We start from the raw sequence: 25,727 nt of genomic DNA, 5'->3' as shown, positions 1-25,727 counted from the left end.
AAAGGTCTTTGAGATAACAGAAGAGGAGAAAAAGCAGTATGTACCGGAACTTAAGAACAAGTTTGAGCTTCTGCAGACTGTTCAGGACCAAGATATCGAAGAGGAATATTACAACTTTCTGAAAGTGATAAAGCCTAAGAAACCTATAGGGAAAAATAAATCCAAAGAAGAAAAAATTAGTCAAGAAACACTTGTTATGATGGACCGAAGGCAACAAATGAAGAGCAAAATAAACACTGACAAGGAGAAAATTGAGTATACTGAGTTATGCAAAGCCATTAGAGACTCAGGGAGGACATAAGAAGATTTAACACAAGAAAAGTAGAACAAGCATTAAGGGAAAACAAAGGTCTTAAATCAGCAGCCATGAGCAGTAATACAGAAAGACAATGATACTGAAACTGAAGAATAGCGATGGTGTACTTATAAATAGCAGAGAAGGCATAATTCAAATAACAGAAGACTACTATAGAGAATTATACAAGGAGCAAGGGAATGATGCCAGCAGTGGGGAAGATGGATCGCAAATTAGAAACACATACAACGTACCCGATATTCTTCCTGATGAAGTAGAACATGCATTGAAGAAAATGAAGAATCAGAAAGCCCCAGGAGAAGATGAAGTTACTGTAGAGTTGTTAAAATTGGGAGGAAGAGACAACATAAAAACTGGCAAGGCTCTTCACAAAGTGCATTAGAAAAGGTGTGATGCCTAAGGAGTGGAATAATGCAATCATTGTTTTGCTGCATAAGAAAGGAGCTAAATTGGAAATTATAGACCAATTAGCTTCTTATCCCACATTTACAAGTTGTTCACAAGAGTCATTACTAAAAGATTAGAAAGAATACTTGATGAGAATCAACCGAAAGAGCAAGCTGTCTTTAGGACAGGATTCTCAACTATGGATCACCTTCACGTAATATCACAGCTAATGAGAAAGCAAATGAATATAAAACACCATTATGCCTGGCATTTGTGGATTATGAAAAGGCATTTGTCTCCATACAGCATAAGGCAATGTTTTGGGCACTGGAAAGACAAGGCACAGATACCCCATATATTATGATTTTGAAGAAAATATATGAGAACGCTACCTCCTTTATTAGACTAGACAAAGACAGTAGGAAATTTAAAATCGAGAAAGGAGTTCGACAAGGAGACACAATATCTCCGAAGCTGTTTACTGCTGCCCTTGAGGAAGCTTTCAGAAGGTTAGACTGGTCACAGAAAGGAGTCAAAGTGAATGGAGAGTACCTAAACCATTTACGATTTGCAGATGACATTGTGGTCATAAGCCACGATCCCAATGAAATAGAGGAAAATCTTAATCAGTTATGCACAGTTAGTGAGGATTTTGGACTAAAGATGAATATGGCTAAAACAAAAGTAATGATGAACATGTATGCCACAGAAAGGGACATAATGATTGAAGGAACAGTAATTGAAAAAGTGGAGTCATATACTTATCTGGGACAAGTTATTAGCTGTAATAATGATAAATGGCTGGAAGTCAAGAGAAGAATAAATTTTGGATGGATAGCATTCAGGAAATATAGTCACATATTGAAGAGCAATATCCCAGTTTGCCTGAAATGTAAAATAATGAACCAATGTATACTCCCCACCGTGACTTATGGAAGTGAAACTTAGGCACTCACCAAAAGAATGGAAGAGAAGCTGATAACTACAGAGTGAAAATGGAACAAATTATATTGGGAATCAGACTGTTAGATAAGAAGAGAAACACATGGATTAGGCAGCAAACTCAAGTAAAGGACATTCTTATCAAAACTAAAGAACTAAAATGGTCTTGGGCAGGACACATAGCTCGAAGACATGATGACAGATGGACTAAGAAAATAACAGAATGGTACCCAAGATGAGCTAGAAGAAAACCTGGAAGACAATGACGGAGATGGACAGATGAAATTCATGAGTTTGTGGATAGTAAATGTATGGCCATTGCACAAGACAGAAGGAACTGGAAAGTTGCTGGAGAGGCCTTCATCCTGCAGTGGATTGAAAATGGCTGAAGATGATGATGAATGACAATATTAAAGTTTTTGCAAAAAATGTAGAAAAATATATCAGTTTTGATAAGGAAATTAAACTCAAAGAAGAATAATATTTCACAAATAATGAAAATCCTAAGCAACAACTACAAAAGCACCATTTGAGATTCAGATTTATGGGAGATTACTAGCAAGCTAGTATAGATTAAGATTACTAGCAAGCTAGTATAGATTAGCTTTCTAGTAATCTTAGAAAAGATCAGTTCAGAAACATAAAATACTTGTCAGAAGATAAATTAGATTTAGTGATAAGAAAAAGTGTATACCCCCTATGATTATATGAAGTTGTTAGAAAACTCTGAAGAAACTAAATTACCCAAGAAAGTAAAATTTTATAGCATATTAAATGAAAGTCATATATCTGAAGATTACATTTGTGCACAAAAAGTTTGCAAAGAATTTAACATAAAAAACATGGGTGAATATTCTGATTTGTGTCTAAACCTGATATGATGTTATATGTGCTGATATTGATATCTACTTAATGGTAGAAAAAGCAAATAATAAAATAATATTAAAGCAAATAATAAGTACCTAAAAAAAAAAAAAGATTTTAATAAAAATTAATTTTCAACATTCTTAATGTACTAGATGTAAATAACTTATATTGATGGCGATGAGTGAATATTTACCTTATGGAGAATTTAAATGGGTAGTTACTAATATAGATGTAACTCAAATGCCTGATGATTATAAAACTGGATATATCTTAGAAGTAGATTTACAATATCCTAAAGAATTATAGGATTTACATAACAATTTACCTTTAGCTCTTGAACATGTAAGAATAAATAAAAAATATCCAAAATTAATGACTATGTTATATAATAAAGAAAAGTATGTATTATATTACAGAAACTTGAAGGAGTTAGAATTAGGGCTAAAACGAACAAAAATACATAGAGTATTAGAATTCAGGCAATCTAACTGATTAAAATCATTGTAGATTTTAATACAGATAAAAGAACTAAAGCTAATTATGCATTTGAGAAAGATTTCTACAAGTTAATGAATAATTCTGTTTATACAAAATGTAAGAAAATGAGTTTGTTAGATTACATTGTGCTGGAAATAAAGTCAAAAAATTTATTAGCTAATTTAACCTAACTTTAAGAAACAAATATATTTGATGAAAAATTGTGTATTTCATATGAAAAAAAAAAAAAAACATTAGCAGCTTTATTCAAGCCTATTTACATTGGAATGTGTATTTTAGGTAAGCCTAAACTGTTAATGTATGCTTTTCATTATGATGCCATGAAACCTAAATATGGCAAAAATATTGCCTTGTATATAGATAATTTTATTTCAAAATGTAAGAGCAGTGAAGCTCAGTTTTTCCTACTTTAAGTACTCTTGTTTAAATATAAAATCAATATCATACCTTTATTGTAGGAAATCTTGACCCGACACTCACATCAAACTAATCCGATTAATGTAATATAAAATCTTTTAAGTATTAAAATCTTTATTATATGAATATCATATAATTCAACAATCCTTTAATAGGGATATGTTCATGGTTTTAAAGATTTTAATACTTAAAGGTTTTATATTACATTAATTGGATTAGTTTGATGTGAGCGTCGGGTCAAGATTTCCTACAATAAAGGTTTGATATCAATCTTATATTTAAACAATATAATTTTATATATGATATTAAGACTGATGGCTTTTATGAAGATATGAAAGAAATGATACACTACTTTGATGAATCTTATATTTAAACAATATAATTTTATATATGATATTAAGACTGATGGCTTTTATGAAGATATGAAAGAAATGATACACTACTTTGATGAATCAGATTATCTAGAAAATAATAAATATAACATACCTAGGGTAAATAACAAAATAATTGGAAAAATGAAAGATGAATGTAATGGAAAATTTATGAATGAATTCATAGGTTTAAGTTAAAATATGTATGCATGCAAAATTGATGAGAAAGTGGAGAAGGAATTAAAAAATGTGTAATTAAAAAACTTATTATAAAGAGTGTGTTTATTTGAGGAAAAAGAACAACTAAGAACTATGAATCTAATAAGCAAAAAGCATGAAGTTTATTCAGTGGAAGTAAACAAAAAATAGCCTTTCCATTTATGAGATATTTATTTCCTTTTTTTTTTTTTCTAATAAATTTTTCTATTTGATAAACATCTTGCTTACTGAATTTTACTAACTCTTATTCATAAAATGAACCTTGTATTTCTTCATTATTTAAGTCTCTTATCTTGTATGTAATAGAATTAGTCATCACAACTTCAGGAATAACAAATACTTCCTCAGTAAAAAAAGGTAAATAACCCTTTATCAACACTCCTTTGTATTTACTGATTCCAACTTTATCACCAATATGAAACTTGGGTTTAGATTCTGATAATTCCTTTTTATAAAGATTGCTATAGAGTCTTTTTTTTTTCATTTTCAGCTTTACTTGCTTCTCTAGGTTTCATTTTAATAGATCTGTGATAAGAATTATTATAATTTGAAACTAGTGTGTCTAATATATCTGTCCCCTTCCTAATATTATTAGCTATAAAGTATTTCCACATTTTTGTTTTCAAAATTCTATTAAATCACTCTACTTTTTGAGCTTTTGTTTTTATATTTTCAGTAGTAAACCAATGAATGTTATATTTTTAAAAAGCTGTTGCATTTATTTATTTATAAATTCAGTACCTCTATCAGTCTGTATTTTTTTTAAGGAATTTGTTCTGCAAATATCTGAAAAGCTTTTGACATCTCATCACCTGTTTTCTTCTTAATAGGTATAGCCATACATACTTAGAAACTCATCTATGACTATTAATATGTAGTTAGTTGTTTTTAAACAATTTGTATTCTTGCATATCAACTAAGTCTGCTTGAAACTGATCATCTATATGACTAACATAAATTCCTCTTAAAATTTTCTTTTCACTGGTTTGTTTTGTATATTCATCTTGCTGATGTTAAAATTCTTTTATTTCTTTCACACGGAGATTTGTTTTTCTTTGTAATTCAAAAATACCTGAATAACCTATTAAAGGATTATAATGCAGATTCTTTAAGCTGCCATTTTTTAAAAAAAAAAAAAACTTTTCTTTGTTCCACATACTCTAAAAATCCCTTTCATTATATTTCTTTCAGTCTTTGTTTTTGTTTGCATAATATTATTAGTTTTTGTTTTAGCTTTATGCTTTAAGCAGTAAATATTCATTGTATATATTACAGGAGAAATTTTATCAATTCCTAATCCAAATTGTTGTTTAGCTTTAATAAACATAATGATCTCTAATAAATGTTCCTTTACCAATTAATTTATGTACAACTTTAGTAAGCCTCATACATCCTAATGCCCCTAGAGATCTAATGCATCTAGAGATTGATCTCTAATAAACATTCCTTTAACACTTAATTTATCTACTTTAGTAAGCCTTATACTTCCTAATGGATCTAGAGCTTCTTAGCTCTAGCAGGTAATAGAGGTAATAAAATTGAAGAAAGCCTCCAGTTTTTTGTAACTGAGATTTACTTAAAGTAATATTACATCCTTTTTGTTGATTTATTGATATGATTAATTTCTGAGATAATTGTAAATTAGAATTAGTGGATTTAGTTTTATCAATTCTTATTCCAACAGTTTATTTTTGAGTGTTAGCAATTTTTTTCTTTTATCAGATAGATATACTTTATACGATTGCTATGTCATTTATTTAAATTAAATTTATTTAAGATATAATTCATACAATCATATATGTTCATCTTGAGTGAGTTCATCATTTTTCAAGAAAATGTTTAATATTTCTACTATTTGATTTCTTAACTCAATGCTATTATTTCCAGCTGTCTTTGAATGCAATAATCATTTCTAATTTTCTGTCGAGTTCATCCATGTTTGAATATACTAATCCTGATCCTTTATATTCTAATGCTGTTGGTATTAAGCTAATAGCCATTTTATATTTTATTAAATGTTCAGTTTCTTGATTGATGAAATTCTTATCATCAGGAGATTTAATCAATCTTTTCTTTCCACCTAAAGATTTTAGTTTTTCAATTATGCTTTTATTTATTTTTTATATTTCAGATGTTGTTACTGTTAGTATTAATTTACTAGGCATCATTAATTCATTAGCTTCTAAATATCCTCTGTCTAATCCTTTATCAGGATCTAGTTTAAGAAATTCAGTGTATTCAATTACTTTAGATTTTTTACCTTCTGAGGTCATTAAGCTATACTTAGGTATACCTTCAATAGCTTTAGCTATACTTGTAGGTATAGCTTCTAGCTTTTCTATAACTGTTTCTGAAATTTCATAATATCCTCTGATAGAAGTTCTTCTAGAAGTTTGTTTTTATTATGCATTTTAATATTCTTTCGCTTCTCTGCAATAGACTTTAGTAGTTTGAATATATCGCAAGGATTATTCATTTATAAAATAAAATATTAAATGAAAAATGCACCTATTAAAAATTATGAAATAGATTAAAAGAAATATATTAATGTGCATGCATTATCACCAAAATGGCCTTTTTTCTATTAATTTGCCCTAGTGCATCTGGAAAGACTAATTTACTAATGAAATTCATATTTAATTATGATTGATATTGATTTCCTTGATCAGGGTAATCAAAATCTTATAGTTTAACGATTTTGTTGAGTTACTGAAAGGAATCAAGATAAAATAATTGAATTATTCATTAGAGGTAGAAAAAAAAATCTTCTTTGATTTGCTTACCACAGAGCTATTATGCAGTACCTAAAGATATTCATCTTCAGTGTAACTATTTTGCATTTTTTGCTTTCCCTAATAAAAGAGAAATAAATGAGATTAGAAATGAACATGCTATTGAAGTAAGTTAGGTGCTATATCTAGATCAAAAACCAGTAAAGATGAAAGAGGACCTCTTGGTATATGTTTTAAGTTAGATGAAAATGGTAATTTTAATATTGATAATAAGAAATTGAAGAATGTAAAAAATTCTGAGCATGATATGGATTCAGTCACTAAAAAATATGTATTAATATCGAATTACTGTGGACACAGTAATTCGATATTAATAATGAATCCAGAGCGCACAGGCCTCTTTAATCAAAAAATATATGTAGATGAGAATGTTACTCATATTACAGAAAGTATGCAGAATGAAAAACTCACTTTTCAAAATGACTTAGTTAAACTTAAAGATCATCATCAAAAATTAAGTAGCATTAGCAAAGGCACATGATGCAAGAAAGCAAGCTTATATAGCATCAGCCAATAAAAAAAAAAACAAACAAACAAAAAGCGTTATTTCACCCATCAACTCCCTCCAAATGTTTGTCAAGTTCTGCCTTGAATCTATTTAAGCTATCAACTTCTACAATGACAGATGGAATTTTATTCCACCAATCAACCACCCGCTGGCTAAAGGCACACTTCTGCACATCTATCCTACAACCGTCTTTCCTCAATTTGAATTTATGTTCTCTCAGGCGATTATTCTGAGCAAGAGGAAGAATCCCATCTGCATTGAGCATGCTCAAACACCTCTGATTGATACACCTCAATCAGATCACCTCACAGGTGCCTAGTTTCCAGACAGTGTAATTTGCAAAACTTAAGCCTTTCTTCATAAGAGCAATCCTTTGTTCCATTCACTTCTCTGTACTTGTTCCAACAGCTCTACATCCTTTTTAAAATGAGGCCTCCAGACCTGTATACAGTATTCAAGTTGTGGCCTGACCATTGCCTTATACAAGGGAATAATCACCTTATCCCTACTAGAAAAATTCCTGTATATCATTGACAAGACACCATGAGCTACTCTTGCAAACCATCTGCATTGCTCAGAAAACTTCATATCTGCCTGCACAATTACCCCCCTGGTCCTTTTCATTCTCTACCACTGTCAGTGTGGTACCACTGAGTTGATACATTACTCTGGGATTACTGTTTCCCATATGTAGTACTTTACATTTGTCAATGTTAAACTTCATTTGCCACCTCCCAGATTAGCCCCTCAGTAGCCAGGTGGACAGGAGCAGCAGTGTGTAGCACACGCTTCTTGATTAGACCGGGGTTCGAGCCAGTGGCCACCAAATACGGAGGATGTGGAAAGGTCAGAGAATGACCACCGCATATCCCCGGAGCAATACGGCATTAGTTGCTAATGCTCCTAAATAACAAAAAAAAAAAAAAGAAAAAAAAAAGCCACCTCCCAGCCCATCTGTTCAACTTTTCCAGATCCTGTTGCAGCAGCATAGTGTCAGTAATGTCCTTGACAACCCTGCCAACCTTTGTATCGTCTGCAAACTTGGACATTAAGCTTGATATACCATCATCATTTATAAATACAGAAAACAACAATGGACCCAATACTGAACCCCGAGGGACTCCACTCATAACATTAGTCCACGATGAGCAGTGTCCATTGATTACCACTCTCTGTCTCGCCCACTCAATCATCCCTTTATCCATAGCAGCAATTTGCCTCCAATGCCATAATGCTCCGATTTGTGCAGCAATCTTCCATGTGCAACAGTATCAAAAGCCTTTCTAAGATCCAACTATGTGATATCAAAGTTATTCCTTGCATCCAGTTCCTTTGTGACCACATCTTAGTATTCAATCAAATTGGTCAGGCAAGACTTTCCCTTAACAAAACCATGCTGTATCCAAGCTATAACTGAAGTCTTGTCTAGATGATCCTGCAGTGCTTATTTAACCAGTGCCTCCATTAATTTCCCTGGAAGAGAAGTTAAACTAACAGGTCTGTAATTACCTGTGTCTCCCTTTGATCCTCCTTTGTGGATTGGGGTCACATTTGCACATCTCCAGTCCATGGGTACCACCCCTGAGTCCAGGGAAGCTCTCATAATTTTAGCTGAGGTTTTCTTACTTCCTTTGCGCCTCCTTTAATATAACTGGATAGATTCCATCCACCCCAAGTGCCTTCCTTGTGTTTATCTTCAACAATTTCTCCTTCACTTTACTCTCAGTTATTACAAGATTATCTAGATTACTGCCAGAGTTGAATACACCTCTGGCTTTCCCCTCGCTAAATAACTCCTCATATGTGAATGTTGATGCAAAATATTCATTTAGTTTGTTAGCTACCTGAGCAGGATCATCAACAGTTGAACCATTGATATCAAGTGGACTAATCTGATTCATGCCCTTCCTTCTAGAGTTTACATAAGTAAAGAACTCTTTGCTGTTTTTCTTTGCATTGTTTGCCAAAGATTTTTCGTAATCTGCCTTCACCTGCCTAACCTCCTTTGTAACTTGGTTACAGACCAGCTTCTGTCATACTACTGTGTCACACATTAATTTATATATATCCCATGCATTTTTCTTCTCTGTCACATGTCTAATTATTTCATCTGACATCTATTTAGGCCTAAATCTTGAACAATATTTCTTTGTTGGTATGAAAAGCCTAGTAGCTTCCAAGATTAATTCTTTGAATGCTTCCCATTTTGAAATTGCTGTTGGTAAGATCATCAGTTAGTTCCACCGTATAGAATTTAAATACTGTCTCAGACCACTGTAGTTACCTTTACAAAAGCAAAAACCCTTCCCTTTACCCTTGATGGTAGTTACCTCTTTGAGTAAATCCCACTTCAGCACACTGTGATCACTGCCACCTATTGGTTCCTTTATCTGCAGATTTTTGATGCATGACAAATCACTACTGATAATCAGATCAAGAGTATTACTCCCTCTATTTGCCTCCCGAACATGCTGATGTAGAAAACAATCATCCAATAAATCCATAGAAACCTTTCTAGTGTGTGTGAGTGACCAACTCACAAATTCCAGTCAATATCTGGGAAATTAAAATCCCCCATTATAAGACTCTCTGATTTACTGGCCCACTCTATCTCCCTGTACAGTTCCTTGTTATACTAATCAGAGTCATCAGGCCTATAGCACACTCCTACTCTCAATTTTGATCTCCAAATGCTTATGTCACACCAAACTGACTTGACACTGTACTGTCCAGCGATGTCGACTGGCTTCACTTCCTCGGTTTTTATGTGTTTCTTAACTAACAGCATAACTCCTCCCTTCCTGTCCTGTCTATCCATTCTTTACACATTGTACTCCCCAAATTCCAGTTTTGCACTGCTTATGTCTGTGTGACACCATGTCACTGATATCCCAACAATATCTGCCTTTGATGTCTTGACTAGCAATTCAAGCTCATCGAATTTATTAACTATACTCGTAGCATTGGTGAAGATGCAAGTATACATGTGCCTATTTCTACTCTTAGTTACCCTAATACAGCCCATGTATTTACTTGTTCCACTATGACTCTCAGCAGTCCTGGAAATTCCCATTGCCTTGCTTTCCAGGCTGCTGCTCAATTGCATTTCAATAGAAGTAGTGCAAGAATCACTTTTACCTTTGCCACCGGCTACTGTTAATTTATTAGTCCTTGTATCCCTCAAGCTAGCAGTTTTCCAACTCACCTAACTCTGCCTCCCTCGATAGCATCAACAAATATTCTTGCACCCTTTCTATTTAAGTGTATCCCATCCCTGTAAAAGCAGTCTCTCCTGTTAACAAGCACAGACCAGGCTGAGAAAAATTCTACCCCTGGGCCTCACAATCTCTCCAGGGCAGAATTGATCGACAAGGCTCTCATCATATACTCCCTCCTATCGTGTCTGGGCAGAATTGCAGACACTTTCAAATTCAACCCTAACTCACGGTTTTTTTTTTCAGCATTGTCTTGTACTTGTTAAGTAATTCTGCCGGTCTCCTACTCTTAATATCATTAGTGCCAACGTGTACAACAATATCACCCTTTGTGCCCTTAAAGGATGATATCTGCCCTACAACATCATCATCAGCCTTTGCCCCTGGCAGACATACCCTGGTCCTGTTCCATCTATCCTTTTTGCACAATATGTTCCTCGTTTCCCTGACAATAGAGTCACCTACAAAAACTAGTTCCTTTGGGACCATCTTATTCTGCCTTGGGGTTGCCGCTTTGTTGCGTGATGTTCAAGTGCAAGCTCCGTCACTGTGTGGGCAGCTGAGAGCTTGATGAGCCCCTCAATTTAAATCCTTCGAGGGCATCCACCCTGTCCTTCAAGCTCTCATTTAAGTCCATAATAATGCCAAGTTGGCACCTGATTTTCTCGCACTCCTTACATTGCGCACACACAAAGACATTCCCCTGGTCAATGTCATGTCCCGTTCCTAATTGTCCACAAACATCAAACAAGCAGTATATTTCAATAGACTGTGATTCAGAGGACAACCGCCCCCTCTCAGTTCTCCCCTGAGCCACAGCACTTGCACTAGTTTGAGCCTTTTGCTTTGTTGCTCTGGTTTGAGTCACGATTTCTATTCAAGTTCAGTAAAATTCCAATACAAAATATAACCCTAAACCTATTATAACACTAAATATAACCCTAAAATATATATATGTATTTCGGTATCGAATATTATCTCCGAGTTACGTTATATGACTTTCTTATCCCTTGTCAACTTATATGTATTAATTTATGATGTTATGGAAAGTAAACTAAAGAGCTACAAATTAACTACAAATAAAAACATTGATAGTATAAAGTTGAGTATTGATTCATATATCAGAGAAGACAGTGAGCAATTAAAAATTTTAAATAATGACATAAAAAGTAATAAAGAATCCCTTACAAAATAAATTGACAATGTGCAATCAAATCTAGAAACTTTTATATTGAATCAAACAGCAAAAAAGTGCATTCACTAGATACTGATATCAATAATAAAAAAAAAAAGTACAAATGCTAAGTGATGAACTACAAAATAAAAGCAATAACCTTGAGAATAACATAAAAGCATTAGACAAGAAAATTGATAAAGAAACTTTAGATAATTCTCTGAACTTAAAAATGGAGAATGCATTAACTCTTAAAAATGATATTTATGATGCAAATAGAAAAAAAAATTCTAAATATATATCCTCCTGAGGATTGCCATGAAACAGCAAATAAATCATTCATTGAATGTTTCAGTTCCTTTTATACCTATATCAGATGATTTTTAATGCAAGGAATAAAAGAATAATTAAAATAGCTAACCCTTCAAAATGATGATGCTGCTAATAAATCTTATGTTGATCAAATAAAGTTTAGTACACAAAATGCTGCATTACCTATTTCCAATGGGTCTTATGATGCAGTGGGAAAATGCATAATTAACACATCTTATCCCAACTCTGATAAAAATGCAGTAAATTTATAATACCTGAAAAAATATTCTGTCCCATTCTGTGCATCTACTAAAGAACATATTGTTTTTCAAAAAGATTTCCAAGTACAGTGGTCCCGCTTTACGATGTTAATCCGTTCAAGAGATACCATTGTATTGTGAAAATATCGTAATATGAACCCAATAACACATTATTTTTGAAAATTTGTTCCAAGACCTCAGAAGTTGAAATTTTCGCTATATTACTAAGCTATTTAACACAAAAAATCACTTCAACTAAAGGATGCAAAAACAAAACATGTGGCCAACACATTTACAACTTTCTGCTATTGGCTGAGGAGAAAGACCATGTGGTCTGGTTGGAGACAATCATAAGCCTATCCCATTGTAAAGTGAAATAAGTAGGTACAGTTAACATGACTGGTTAATGGAATCAGCTGCTTAAATTTCAAAAAACCGATTAAAATCATATGTTCTGTTATAAGAATCAGTTTTGAACGTCTTAGTGATATTTTTCTAAAGCACATTTCTGGGGGGGGTCACTACCATAAAACAATAAAAACGATTTGCAGTTTCTGATTTAATGTTATGTTATTATGGTGAAATGTGTTTCCCTTTCACTGAAGTCTTCAATCGTACAAAAAACATAAATTTTAAGAATCTTCTCTTCATTACTACTTTTTAAGCTTCTTAAACTTGTTACTCCATATCTCACTTGCATGTATCGTGTTAGTTTCAATTTGTGCTTGCTGTGTTCTTTGCTTATCTTTTTTACTGTTTTAAATTTTACAACCTCCAAAAAATTTTCAGTGAACAGAAATATCAGTTAGTTAGTAGAGTACATATTGCAGTATTAATTAAGCTCTGTACATAAGCATAAATTTTTATTTTGCTCACCTGTGGAAAATATTCTTCCGATTTTAAAATTATCATTTAATTTTGCTAATTGGTAATGTAATAAAGTGTAAACTTGTGATCTTTACTTTTATAGCCTGTGGATAATAATCCTCCTATTTTCACTTATTAGAATCACCATTTAATAGAATTAAAATTCAATTTGTATATGTGATCACAATGACTGGCGATTACCAAATATCATATAGTGAATGGTATTTTACTATGGAGAGTTCATCGTAAAGTGATTCGATCATACAGTGAACCAATTGTAAAGGGGGGGGGGTCCACTGTAATTAATTTTGAAATGCATAATGGTGTTTTATTAGATAAAGATATGAAGTTAACTGATGACATGGATATTAAGTTAACACTTTATTTTCAGTGTGGAGAGGAATTCCCTTTTATTATATTTAAATTAGTAATTGGAGAACAAAATTTGAAAAAAAATTGATAGAAGTAAGCAAAGAAAATACTTTATTTATAACAGCAAAGAAGAATGACATATTTAAAATTGAAGTTGTCACCTTTAGGCTATGTACACCCATTCTTTACTAGAATTAATTGGAATTAAGACTGCTGTGGTTTTTTAATTGCATAGGTTTCACCATATTAGATTTACATATATAGCTCTCTAGCTGTTACCTAGAACTATCAACCGATAAAATGCACTCAGGTAGTTGCTCTGTTTACTTAAGCACTGATAAAAACTGTGTTTTCTCTCCTTACTGCAAGACTAGGTATAAAACAATGTTATCTTTCTTAAGTCTAAAATATAACAGTTTCTGAAGATTTTTTTTTCACAAAAAATTTTTTCGGTATGAAGTGTAATAGTCCTTATGATATGTGCTTATATTACGATATGCACTTAATAGCTTGCAACTAATAAAACCCAGTCAGGTAGTTACTGTGTTTAATTAAGCACTGATAACAAAAAAAACTACTGTGTGTTGTGGTATCTCTTAATTCTGTAATGACTAGGTAGAAATAATGTTATCTCTTATAGTGCATTTATAGACAATAGTTACTAAATTTTTATAGAAGGAAATTGGTGAAATATGAATTAGTTCCAAGATTCTAAAACAAGCACTAGAGTGTTTGAGATTATATTCAGATAGATGTATATCTTTTATGTTTGATAACTCTATAAAATTGCAACTAAGTTAGATACGTATTTGTGGTTTAATGTGAGTAATAAGTATGATAATAATCACTTCAAGGACTTTGATAGTCATGAATGGAAATTAATAAAGTTTCATAATGGCATTTATGAATTAGATTTCTTTAATAATTATTTAACACTTCATTTTGATTCAGAAAAAGCACCTATTGTTTTTGACAGTAATTTTTCTACTGGGAGATTCTTAGTTAAATTAGATGGTTTGAAATTGGCTTTTCCAAAGGAAAGTTATATATTATTTAGAGTTTGAAAAAAGGATATATAAAGATAGAATAAATGAAGTTAAGTATACACCTAATATTACTTTTAGAATAGATAAAATATTAGTACATCATTCAGTTGTAAAAGGAGTTAATGATAATGGCATTCAATCTGATGTAATATATAACTTTAAACCTACAAGCTATCTATTTTCTGCTATAATTGAAAAACCTAACCCATCCGTATTTTTTTCTCTCAGTAAAACAACATTTAATTCAATAGTTAGTTCACTAACAGATGAATATGGAAGATCAGTTAACCTAAATGAAGAAAATATATCTATGTATTACATATATATATATATATATATAGAAAGTATGATAATCTATTATATAAGCTAATTAAGAAGATTAACTGATTTTAAATGAATATAATTAAAAGATATGATTCTTAACAGAAACAAACAGTTATAACACAAAGCACATCCTTGAAAAGTTATTAAAAGGTGGAGGGTTGAAATTACTTAAAATATTATTTTCATATTAAATGAAGTAGAACACATTATGTGGAATTTATTTGGACAACCTCTTGTAGATATATCAACTGAACTCTATGAATTTCATCATTGTCTAGAAAAAAAATGTAAATGTTAAGGAGCTTTATAAATATTTAATTTTGATAAGTATTTTTTCTTTCATGGAGGGTACTTTCACATACAAGGATGTATACTAAACCCTGATAATATTACAGTTAATGAAAATTAAATTATAACATTAGAAAATAATGGTTTTAATATCTTTTCAAGGATGCAACCTTATCATGAATAATAAAACTGTAGTGATATCTCATATGTTGGTATAAAAACATTAGTTGAAAATTCAGTGAATTTCTCAGATGATTATTCCAGATTCTAAGACTACTAATATGTTTTGATATCCTGATACCTTAAATACTTTAGATTTCAATAGATTTAATGGTACTAAAGATCCTTTTAAAGACTTGACAGTTGCACAGACAGCCTCAAAAATCAAAAATAATAAATTTCAATGAAGGATTCTGTAAATGACTAGAATTAACAAAAAAAAAAAAAAAAGTAAGCTCGCATGTTTTTCTTTACCACTCAAAGTTTTTGGGTTTTGCAGAGATCTCAAAAAAGTTTTCACAGGATTTGAAATAGAAATTCATATAGAAATAGAAATTCTGATTGAAATTATAAATTTCAATCAGAAAAGCTATCTTTATGGCTTCCACAAGTTAAATCTTCATTAACCACAGAAATAATTCTTTCCTCAAGTTACCCTGAAATAAAATTAAGTTGTCTGTGCTGTGTTTTTCAAGCCTTCTGTATAGCCAGCTGTCCATGACTGAGTTTCAGATGGTTGAACCTAAGATGATGTCATGGGGACAACCGTGAGAGATGTTTCTGGTCAGGGATTGGTTTTTGTCTTTAACAGTTAAAACTGTGTCAAGAAAATACTGTTCCACATGAAAGGCTGATGGAATTGGAGACAAATTTGAGTAGTATGGCATTGTGCAAGTTACTGCTATGGATAAAGGAATGGTTGAGTGAGAGTGATACTACTCTTCTTGGCTGCATCCACCGGTATTGCACTACCTCTGGTGGGTATGAGGTATGAGGTATTGAGGGTCTAGCGGCTCCTGGGATTTCTCCCATCTCCGCGAATGTTCTATGTATCGGTGACAGTACCCTGTCAAAGCCAGAGATTTAGAAGTGTGTGTGGGTCATGAGTAGTGTTATATGTTGTGCCCATTGTTTATCCGGCTTATTGGCCGCCAGGCCCCTAATGGGACCAGACGTTGCCCATACCTCGCCACGTGGAGGCTAGCCGGGTGTTACCATTGAGTCAATTGTACTCTGGCAGGTCCTGCCACTTACTTTCCTGGGATTTTAGTGGCTAGGACCTAAAATAAAATTGGAACGACCACGGTCATTTTAAATCACTTACATTAAAGCACTAATATGGGGTTTGACGCTGAAAGCCTGTTTCTAAAGTGCCTAAAAGGTTGGGCGAAATTTTTTGGTGTATTTTAAATTTGGACGTGTAGGGCTATACGCTGTGCAAGAAAAAGTTCTGGGAGGGGAGAGTGAAGGCTGGGGGGTGAAATAGGAAGAAGAGGGTCGATAGGGTAGGTGACCCCCAATTTTTCAGTGAGGCATGCCCATGCCCCACCAGAGGGAAGAAATGGTGTGGCAGGGAAGAGAGGCGACAGCAAGCCGTCACCTCTCTCCCCTGCCGGGAGTGGGAGTAAAAGAATTGCACTGCACAAGAGAGTGCAGAGCATAGAGCCAATATGGCTCCTTTGAGGCAGCAACTTGGAGTTTCTCTATGTTCGTTGGTCTTCTCTGTCATTGATAGCCATATTTTTCCTCAGCTATGAACACTGGTCAGGTCCATTGTTGGTCTGTTAGCTATGGCTGTGGTTCTCTTCATCATGGGAAGATCCGCAGCTCCATGGGGTTATTCTTGCGATCGCTGGTTTTAGATGATTAGTAGTAAGCAGGTTCCTGGGCGAGGTTCTCCTTGAGTCCTCTCCACGCGTGTTCTGTGTCTCATTTTTTTTTTTTTTTTTTTATCTTCTTCTGTAGATGGCTATCAGTGTTTTACGCCTACCAAATAGTTTTTGGGCATATTCCTTTAGCTCCCTGTATTCCTCAAGTGAGTCCAATAGATGTGATTCCAAGTTCTTGGGGTGTGGGATTTTGGGCACACAAGCACATACAGGATAATTGAACCAGGCCAGTTTCATCGTGCCTTAGGACAGGCACCAGGCGTCAGCTGCCCAGGTGTTGGCTGCTCCCATGTAGCAAAGTGGCCTAGAGTTTCTACACCATCACAGAGAACAAAGGTGGAGATGGGCTATTGCCTTGGAGCCACCATAACATACACACACACACACACACACACACACACACACACACACACACACACACATTTAATTATTGGTTAGACAAGACTGCCTATGTTGTGATTGCAATATAATTGCATGCTTGTCCAGATGGTCCTGCATTACTTCTTTAACCAGTGATTCCATTATTTTCCCTGGACAAACGTTAAGCTAACAGATCTTTAATTACTTTAAGTCAATTTGCATTTAATTATAATTAAAAATAGTATAATTAACCCCTTCCTGAGTACACACACATTTTTTTCTGTGTAGATTTAAGGAATAGCATGTATATATACATTTATCAAGATTCGAAATTATTATGCTTCCATTTCTGTGTTTCCAAGTAACTATAGATATTATAATAGATGGCAGCACAAAAATGACTGAAATTTAATTGGAGGTGGAGGTTGTGTCTTTAAGCCATTGTCTAATTTGGGCTTGCAAAAGCTTCTACATTTATTTACATATAACTTTATACATAAATAAATGTAGAAAAAAATTGTAGTGGCAAAAAAAAAAAAAAAAAAAAAGTGACAGAGTCTTATATTTTTTTGCATTTGTTTGATATTGTTTTGTGAGTTAAAAAAATTCATATTTAATTTTTAAAAATAATTTCATTCAAATTTTGCCAACTAACTGAAAATAAGAAATTAATATTTAAAAGCATTTATGCAAAAAGTTTTTATTTTTATAAATTTGCAAAATTCCATGAAGAAATTTGCTTCACGGAGCAGTTGTTAGTGGGAACTCACAGCCGAGGAACCACAGATGTTGTTACCCCTGAAAAGGATAATTTAATCTGAGAAAAAGTTCCTTTAATTAATGGAAAGTTTGTGATTGGTTAAATGAGTGTGTGTGTGTGTGTGTGTGTGTGTGTGTGTGTGTGTGTGTGTGTGTGTGTGTGTGTGTGTGTGTGTGTGTGTGTGTGTGTGTATTTTTTTTTTTTTTCCCTAATCTGAATTGAATTCTTTAATGGTATGCATACAATGACATGCCCAAGTGTTAATGTACTAGATGAATTATCTAAACTAACAGCAGGGTATACTATCAGGTGAGTTCCTGATTTTGAAACATTTAAGGGGCTGTTTAGAAAATAACAGTTCTAGTTTTGAAACAGTATTTCTTGTTTTTAATGAAAGGGCTTAGAAAGTTGATGCTGTTTACACCTTTTGAAAATTGCAAACATAGGTTCTTGTCCTCCCTTCTGTTTTTGTGGTTAGCAGGATTTAGTGAGAAACAATAGGAAACATGGTAAAAGTGTGTGTTTGTTTGTTTGCAGCAGAACAGACTCACTCTATCATGCATTGCTGAAAGGTTAATCTGATGTTATGAGATGAGATGCTGTTGTGACAGTTAGGCTTATTGGTCCCTTATCAGATAACTACTAGTGACAACTCAGTAAGAAAATTTCAGTACATGCAGAAGGATACATAATTTTAAATTGAAAAAAGGACTGTTGTGGAATAGATGGGCAAAAATTTTGCCTTCAGCCAAAGAGTAATTAATTGTAGAAATAAACTTCCATCTAGTGGTATGGAAGTAGGTAGTTTGAATAAATTTAAAGGGGGTTTGGAAATTATTGGAGGAAATTGGTAGCTCACCTCAAATAACCTTTGTTACCATTGTTTTGTCTTTGAATACTACTAGATACTGCCTGCTATCTGATAAGGGTCCTCTAAGTCATGAAGCAGGTTGTCATAGCAGTGAACCAGCTTTTAAATCAATGGCAGATTTAACCTTTAGAAATTTCATTTGTTTGAGAAAGTAGCACAATACCAAGGCACTGTACAATAAAGTGAAATTTGTTATTGCTGCAAACATTAAGATACATTTACTAGACAGTTAAAATTCTTCCAGCAACAAAAATGAGAAAGCTCTCCTGCTTTTCATAAGCTTAAAAAGGCTAAAACGAATTATTTAACTTTTATGTAACTTTTTTTTTTTCATTATTTTTTTTATTCTACCAACCTTTAAGCAGAAGTATGTGAACATTATTTTGCATTTAAAATTTTTTTATAGTTGTTCTAGAATGACCAAACCCAGATAATTGGGGTTCTGCTATAATTGGGGGAGGTGGTAAGTTATGTTATTCAGCATTTGAAAAAACCTGCTGCCTTAGTAAACAAACTGCAAAAACTGTAATTCATCTGTAGAAGTGCAGAGATGATGTGCATTTTAAAAGTTAAAATGAATGTTTCCACCTGTTTTTTTGTTTGTGTGATCATTTTGTATTGCAACATTTATAGGCAAAAGTAACTGGTCAGGTTTGCAGGGAATTTTAAGCTGCTGATATTTTGACCATGAAAAATGCATGATGGCTCTGTTGAGAATTGTAGATTTTCTTAATAAAAAAATTATTATAAGCTATGGCTGAAGAGAACTGGTAATTATATTCATATGCATTTCAGAGAACTAAAACTAATGTAGTGAAAATTTAAGAGTTACTAGAAATTCTTTAATTCTGATTAGAAAAATTTTATTTAGAATATTACACTGAATGACTTCTAATTCCTTTTAGATATGCCTTTATTTGGTTTATGTCCTGCATGGGATGACTTCTATTTAGTTGTGTGTGAGCTTTGTAGCCATGTTATAAAACCACAAGCATTCAGAACTCATGTTGGTAAGTAAATATGTCATTGTAGTTTTTACCAACCTGTTGGGAAGTATTGAGCTAATCAAGCAATCAGCAGTAATCCAGCCCAATATTTCCTATTCACAAGATGTTATTTTGGCATTTTTGTTGTGTTTTATATCTTTTAGTTTATGGATATATTTTATGTCATCTACAAATATCCTGAAATTTAGAAAGGTTTACATGGTGGAATGTTTTCATAAATTTAGAATCATTTAATCACTTAGATTTGTGGTTTGGTTTAAACATATGTTAATTTATATAATTGATGTACATCATGAAGAAGAAAAATGGGTCACAATTCTAAGCTTTACTGAAAATATCCAATCTGCAGGTGTGGGAAATGCTAAGTATTATGATTTGGTGGGGGGAGGGGCAAAGTATTAAGTTTGTTTTGCATAGGATTGATTTTGAATTGTTTTTTAATGAGGATATTAGCAATAATAGTGACACTGAAAAAAATTAAGAGGATTTTGGAATCTAATCCAAATTATAGAATAGGAGAAAGGTATTTTCCTAATAAGTTGAAACCAATGTGATACGTTCTTTCGGTCCAGTGAACTAGGGTCTACTGTTTATAATTTTCTTTATCACTTTAACTAGGAATTTTGTTTATCTATCTCTGTTTTTTTTTTTTTTTTTTTTAATTGAAGTTTTAGTGCTTTTAAGTTTATGTCCAGTGCATAACTATTTAAGTAGATTTACAGGTGGTCATCAGGTTTATGGAAAGTTGCATTCCTAGAAAAGACATTGTACGTTGTGAAAATGTTATTATAGAGTAGTGTTTCTCAATTTAATTTAGCCACAGAACCTTTTCATAATATTTAAAAACTTAGGGAACCCCACAATTAATGTTCCTCACACTACAGACTTCCTAGTTGAGCCATACTGACAATGCATGCATATTCAGTACAGTACGGCACTGCCAAAAGTTTGTATCTTCTGTTATTTAAACAATATGTTTATCATTTCAAATTACATACATATAACTCATTTGATTAACATATGAACATGCTCTGATTTCTTAAAAAATTATAAAAAATATTTAATTCTTCTTGAGAAACGTTATTAGAATTTTTTTTAAGTCTTAATGTTATTCTAATGGTTTTATTTTTTTCCCACCCCTTATTTTCTGGCAGAACCCACACTTTCACTACATGGAACCCCAAGGTTCTGTGGAACATCATTTGGGAAGCACTGCTATAAAGTCAGTGATATACAGGGTACATATGTCAAACAATGACATATATATATCATATTTAATCAATTATCAATTGTATGTAAGGTATGTATTAGTGCTCTTTTATGTTATAACCACAGAGTGATTTGTTATGTTATATCTACAGAGTGATTCAATTTCCGAAATGAAAGTTTGCTTTTATTATTGTTGGGACATGTAGATGGATGGTGATCTTTTGTTTCAGTTTAGGAATGTCAGTTCTCAGTGGTGTGTCATCCTTTATATATGATCCCATTAGCATTAGCAAAGGCACATGATGCAAGAAAGCAAGCTTATATGGCATCAGCCAAAAAAAAAAAAAAAAAAACCTTATTTTACCCACCCACTCCCTCCAAATGTTTGTCAAGTTCTGCCTTGAATCTATTTAAGCTATCAACTTCTACAATGACAGATGGAAGTTTGTTCCACCAATCAACCACCCTCTGGCTAAAGGCAAACTTCCGCACATCTATCCTACAACCGTCTTTCCTCAATTTGAATGTATGCCCTCTCAGGCGATTATTCTGAGCAAGAGGAAGAATTCTTCCTCTTGCTCAGAATTTGATTTTATAGAATTTGGTTTTATACACCTCTGATTGAGGTGTATAAAACCATTCAAGGCTTTATACACCTCAATCAGATCAACCCACAGGTGCCTAGTCTCCAGACACTGTAATTTGCAAAACTTAAGCCTTCCTTCATAAGAGCAACCCTTTGTTCCATTCACTAATCTTGTTGCCCTTCTCTGTACTCGTTCCAACAGCTCTATATCCTTCTTAAAATGAGGTCTCCAGACCTGTATACAGTACTCAAAGTGTGGCCTGACCATTGCCTTATACAAGGGGATAATCACCTCCTTATCCCTGCTAGAAAAATTCCTGTATCTCATTGACAAGACACCATGAGCTACTCTTGCAGACCGTCTGCACTGCTCAGACAGTTGGCGCCTCCGTAGCCAGGTGGGCAGGAGCAGCAGTGCGTAGCACACGCTTCTTGATTAGACCGGGGTTCGAGCCTGTGACCACCAAATACGGAGGATGAGGAAAGTTCAGGGAATGACCGCCGCACATCCCCGGAGCAATATGGCCTTAGTTGCTAATGCTCCTAAAACCAAATAACAACAACAGCTCAGGCAGTCCTGGTTTGGTCTCTGTACCAAACACCCATGCTTGGGTGTTTGGTACAGAGATCTTGGGGGGTGGGGAATCAGCAGCATCTCATGTCACATTAGTTTCTTGTCCCATCCATTGCTGAGATAGTGTTATTGAGATATTCTCATGTACCTACATGAACGTGAGGAGGTTATAGTCTTTCTAGAAGGCAAAATCAGTTGGAATTTTTGTGGAAAATAATAAAAAAAAAAAGTTCTGTTTATACTCCAGTACAACCACTAGGTTAGGGTAGTTTGTAGTTAATCATTTTGACAGTGAACATAGTTAATAACCATTAGAAGTCATGTGCGCTTGACAACTTGGCTATATAATATAGTTATTCAGTATGCCCATGTGAATGCTACCACTGATAGCCTTTTTTTTTTTTTTTTTCATTTAAAAAAAGCAATAAATTTTTCATATTTGAAATGGCACAAAACATATTTTTGGGGAATCCCATTTGTCATCAATGACTTTGTGAGGATTTTCAGTGTGCCACACTCTAATGTTTTAGCAGTTTAAAATAGCTTCTTTGCTGAAAACAAGTCATACAGATTGTTATTTGAAGCTTATTTAACTTATTCACTATAGTGGACATGATGGAAATTACATTTTCACCAGGGGATTTCAAAAAAGAATTTCAGAGTTTATATCTCACTTGATATTTGAGAATTTACTATTATATCATGGTTTGTGTCTTATGAACATCTAAGAATGATTACTTCTCTTTGAATTACCTTGTATATAAACTGTAAATAATCTGTTTAGAATTTGGAAAATTAAATTATTCCATTATCCATAGTGATTTTTGTTATTTCTGTAAAGTGTCCTTAGTCTCCATCCCATGAATAGTGTGGACACCCATAATAACAATCTCGTGGCATAATAACAGTCTTGAGGCAAACAATTCTGTGGGTTGTAACAAAAAATGAGTAAATAAAAGGCCAATTCATGGTTAACCTATAGTAAAAATGGTTGTGTAATGTTGAAGAAAGTTTTGAGATTAATCTCAGTTTGTTTCTATGTGCACATGCACTAAAGCTGAATTTTCTTTTGCATGGAAGGGATTCTGAAGCATGTCTCTTTTTGGCACAGAGCCTGTTTTTCCAGTCTAAACACTGATGTAGTTTTTTTTTTTTTTTTTTTTTTTTTGAAAATATAATTACATTTATCAATACACAGGGTGTCTCAGAAATATTGATACAAATGTTTAGGGGAGGTAGGTATCAACTAAAGGAATGTGAATCGCATAGGAAACCATAACCGGAAACATCACGGGAAAGTAGTAGCAGAGGCAGAAAAAGCAGATATGACACAAGACATTAGTGGCAAACATTTATTTGACATAATATTAACAATGGAGTATGAGATGGATGCATTTCATGATGTTACAACAGATGCTCTAAGGTTCCATCATGAGACACAATGCAAGCGTGACACTGACGCAGCATGGATTGGCGGACATGGTCGAACACAACCTGGAGTTTCTTTGACAGTAGCAGCAGCACAGACGAGTCTCGCCACGAGATCCATTTCTGTCTCCACAGGCAATTCATACACAATAGATTTGAGGGCCCCCCCACAGAAAGAAATCAAGGCTCGATAAATCAGGTGAGCGTGGGGACAGGCAACGGGTCCACCACGGCCAATCCATCGATGCCCAAAACGCCTGTTCAAATGGTCACAAACACACCTTCCATAATGGGCAGGCACCACATCATGTTGAAACCAAATGTTGCGTCTCACATTTGCTGGAACATCGTCAAGTAACCACAGTAGAACTTGTTCAAGAAAGATCCGATATTTAGCGGAGTTCATGTGGGATGGTAACAGGTATGGGCCGAACTAAGCAGTCACCGACCATACCTGCCCACACATTTATTGCGAAGCGATGTTGTGCCGCATGGGGCGCACACCGTGTGGGCCCTCTGCTAATCCATACACTAGGTGCATGTCTTCCAGCTCACAGTTCGTATATCGATGCATGTTCTTCGTGCGGCAACTACTGCTTGAATGAGTAAACCAGAAATTTTCCCTCTCGCGAACTGATGAACAGCACCGTGTACCGACTTACAGTGACATTTCCGGTTATGGGTTCCTATGCGATTCACATTCTTTTAGATGTTACCTACATCCCCCAAACATTTGTACCAATATTTTTGAGACATCTTATATATCATAAGAAATATACTGTAACCTATCAAAAAAAATATTAGTTAGTTAAGTTACAATTTAGGCACATTAGCAAATAGAAATAATTCATGATTTATAATAAAAAAGGAAAAAAATGGGCAAAAAGCAAAGACTTTTATTCATGAACTGAGAACAGTGTCTGTGCATCTGCCATATTGCCCATTCATTCCTCTAATTAGCACATGGTAACGACTATAATATCCAGTGCTTCAGCTACAATGGATAGCCTATGTAATATGTATAAAAAAAGAATAATAATTTCTAGATTTCTGTTGGTCCAATTTTATTAAAATTTAGAAAGGCTCAGCAAATTGTTCCAAAAGAGCTGAATATAAAATTGCATGAAAATCCATATACTGATAGTGAAGTTATTACGAGTGGACGGATAGGTGAAAAATAATAATTGCCTGATTTGTATTGGTTCAGTTTTAATGAAAAATCTTTCTAAGAGAGTTAAATAAAAATTTTTATGAAAATCCATCCAATAGGAGTCAAATTATTGCATTTGAATGGGCAGTGGAACAGTCGGACGTGGTGAAGACACTAGGTACTTGACACATACATGCTATAAGCCATTGAGATTCATTTTGCATTAAAGAATGCACTGTATTGTGATGATACAGTTTACTGTTTAAGTCATGCCACTTGAACAGTAGCCTGTGGCATAAATGTGTGTCATGCAGTTTAAAAAAAAAAGTGAGACAAATGCTGTCTCGTGGCAATTAATGTGTTAAACATTGAGTTTTCCACAGCTGAGTGTTTGTGGAAATGCACAGTTACTGAAACATCCAGTAGTCTTGGCACATACTAGTTGCTTTTAATGAGTGACTCAAACAATCCTTTTCTACTTGAATATAACATATAGTTACTCATGTTATATCTCAGCACTGCTAAGTTACTATGTACACTACTGTAGTAGTCTAGTAAGCATTCAGCAGTAAAGCTTATGATTACTCATACATTTTAGTAAGCATCATAGGATTTTCTCCATGTTATTTTTTCTGTGTCTGGTAATTATCCTATAACTCTGCATATTTATAGGGTGCATCCTAAAGAGAAACAAAGTTCTAAGGAAAGATGTGCATTT

At 33.6% G+C, this 25,727-nt stretch overlaps 1 protein-coding gene across 5 annotated transcripts in view; it reads left to right on the top strand.

Moving 5' to 3' along the window:
- LOC150086837 (ataxin-7-like) overlaps positions 1-25,727 on the top strand; it is a 298,875-nt gene that overhangs the window by 36,083 nt on the left and 237,065 nt on the right. For all 5 annotated transcript variants that reach the window (XM_090372777.1, XM_090372775.1, XM_090372778.1 and 2 more), the window contains exon 3: positions 19,961-20,065. In XM_090372777.1, the coding sequence (XP_090228903.1) occupies positions 19,961-20,065 (105 nt within the window). The remainder of the gene's footprint in view (positions 1-19,960; positions 20,066-25,727) is intronic.

Source organism: Mastigoproctus giganteus, chromosome 4 (genome assembly GCF_048544385.1).
Source record: "Mastigoproctus giganteus isolate SK-2022 chromosome 4, ASM4854438v1, whole genome shotgun sequence".
NCBI classification, from domain to species: Eukaryota; Metazoa; Arthropoda; class Arachnida; order Uropygi; family Thelyphonidae; genus Mastigoproctus; species Mastigoproctus giganteus.
The sequence above is the reverse complement of the archived record's forward strand: the minus strand, read 5'-3'. Positions and strand labels throughout refer to the sequence as shown.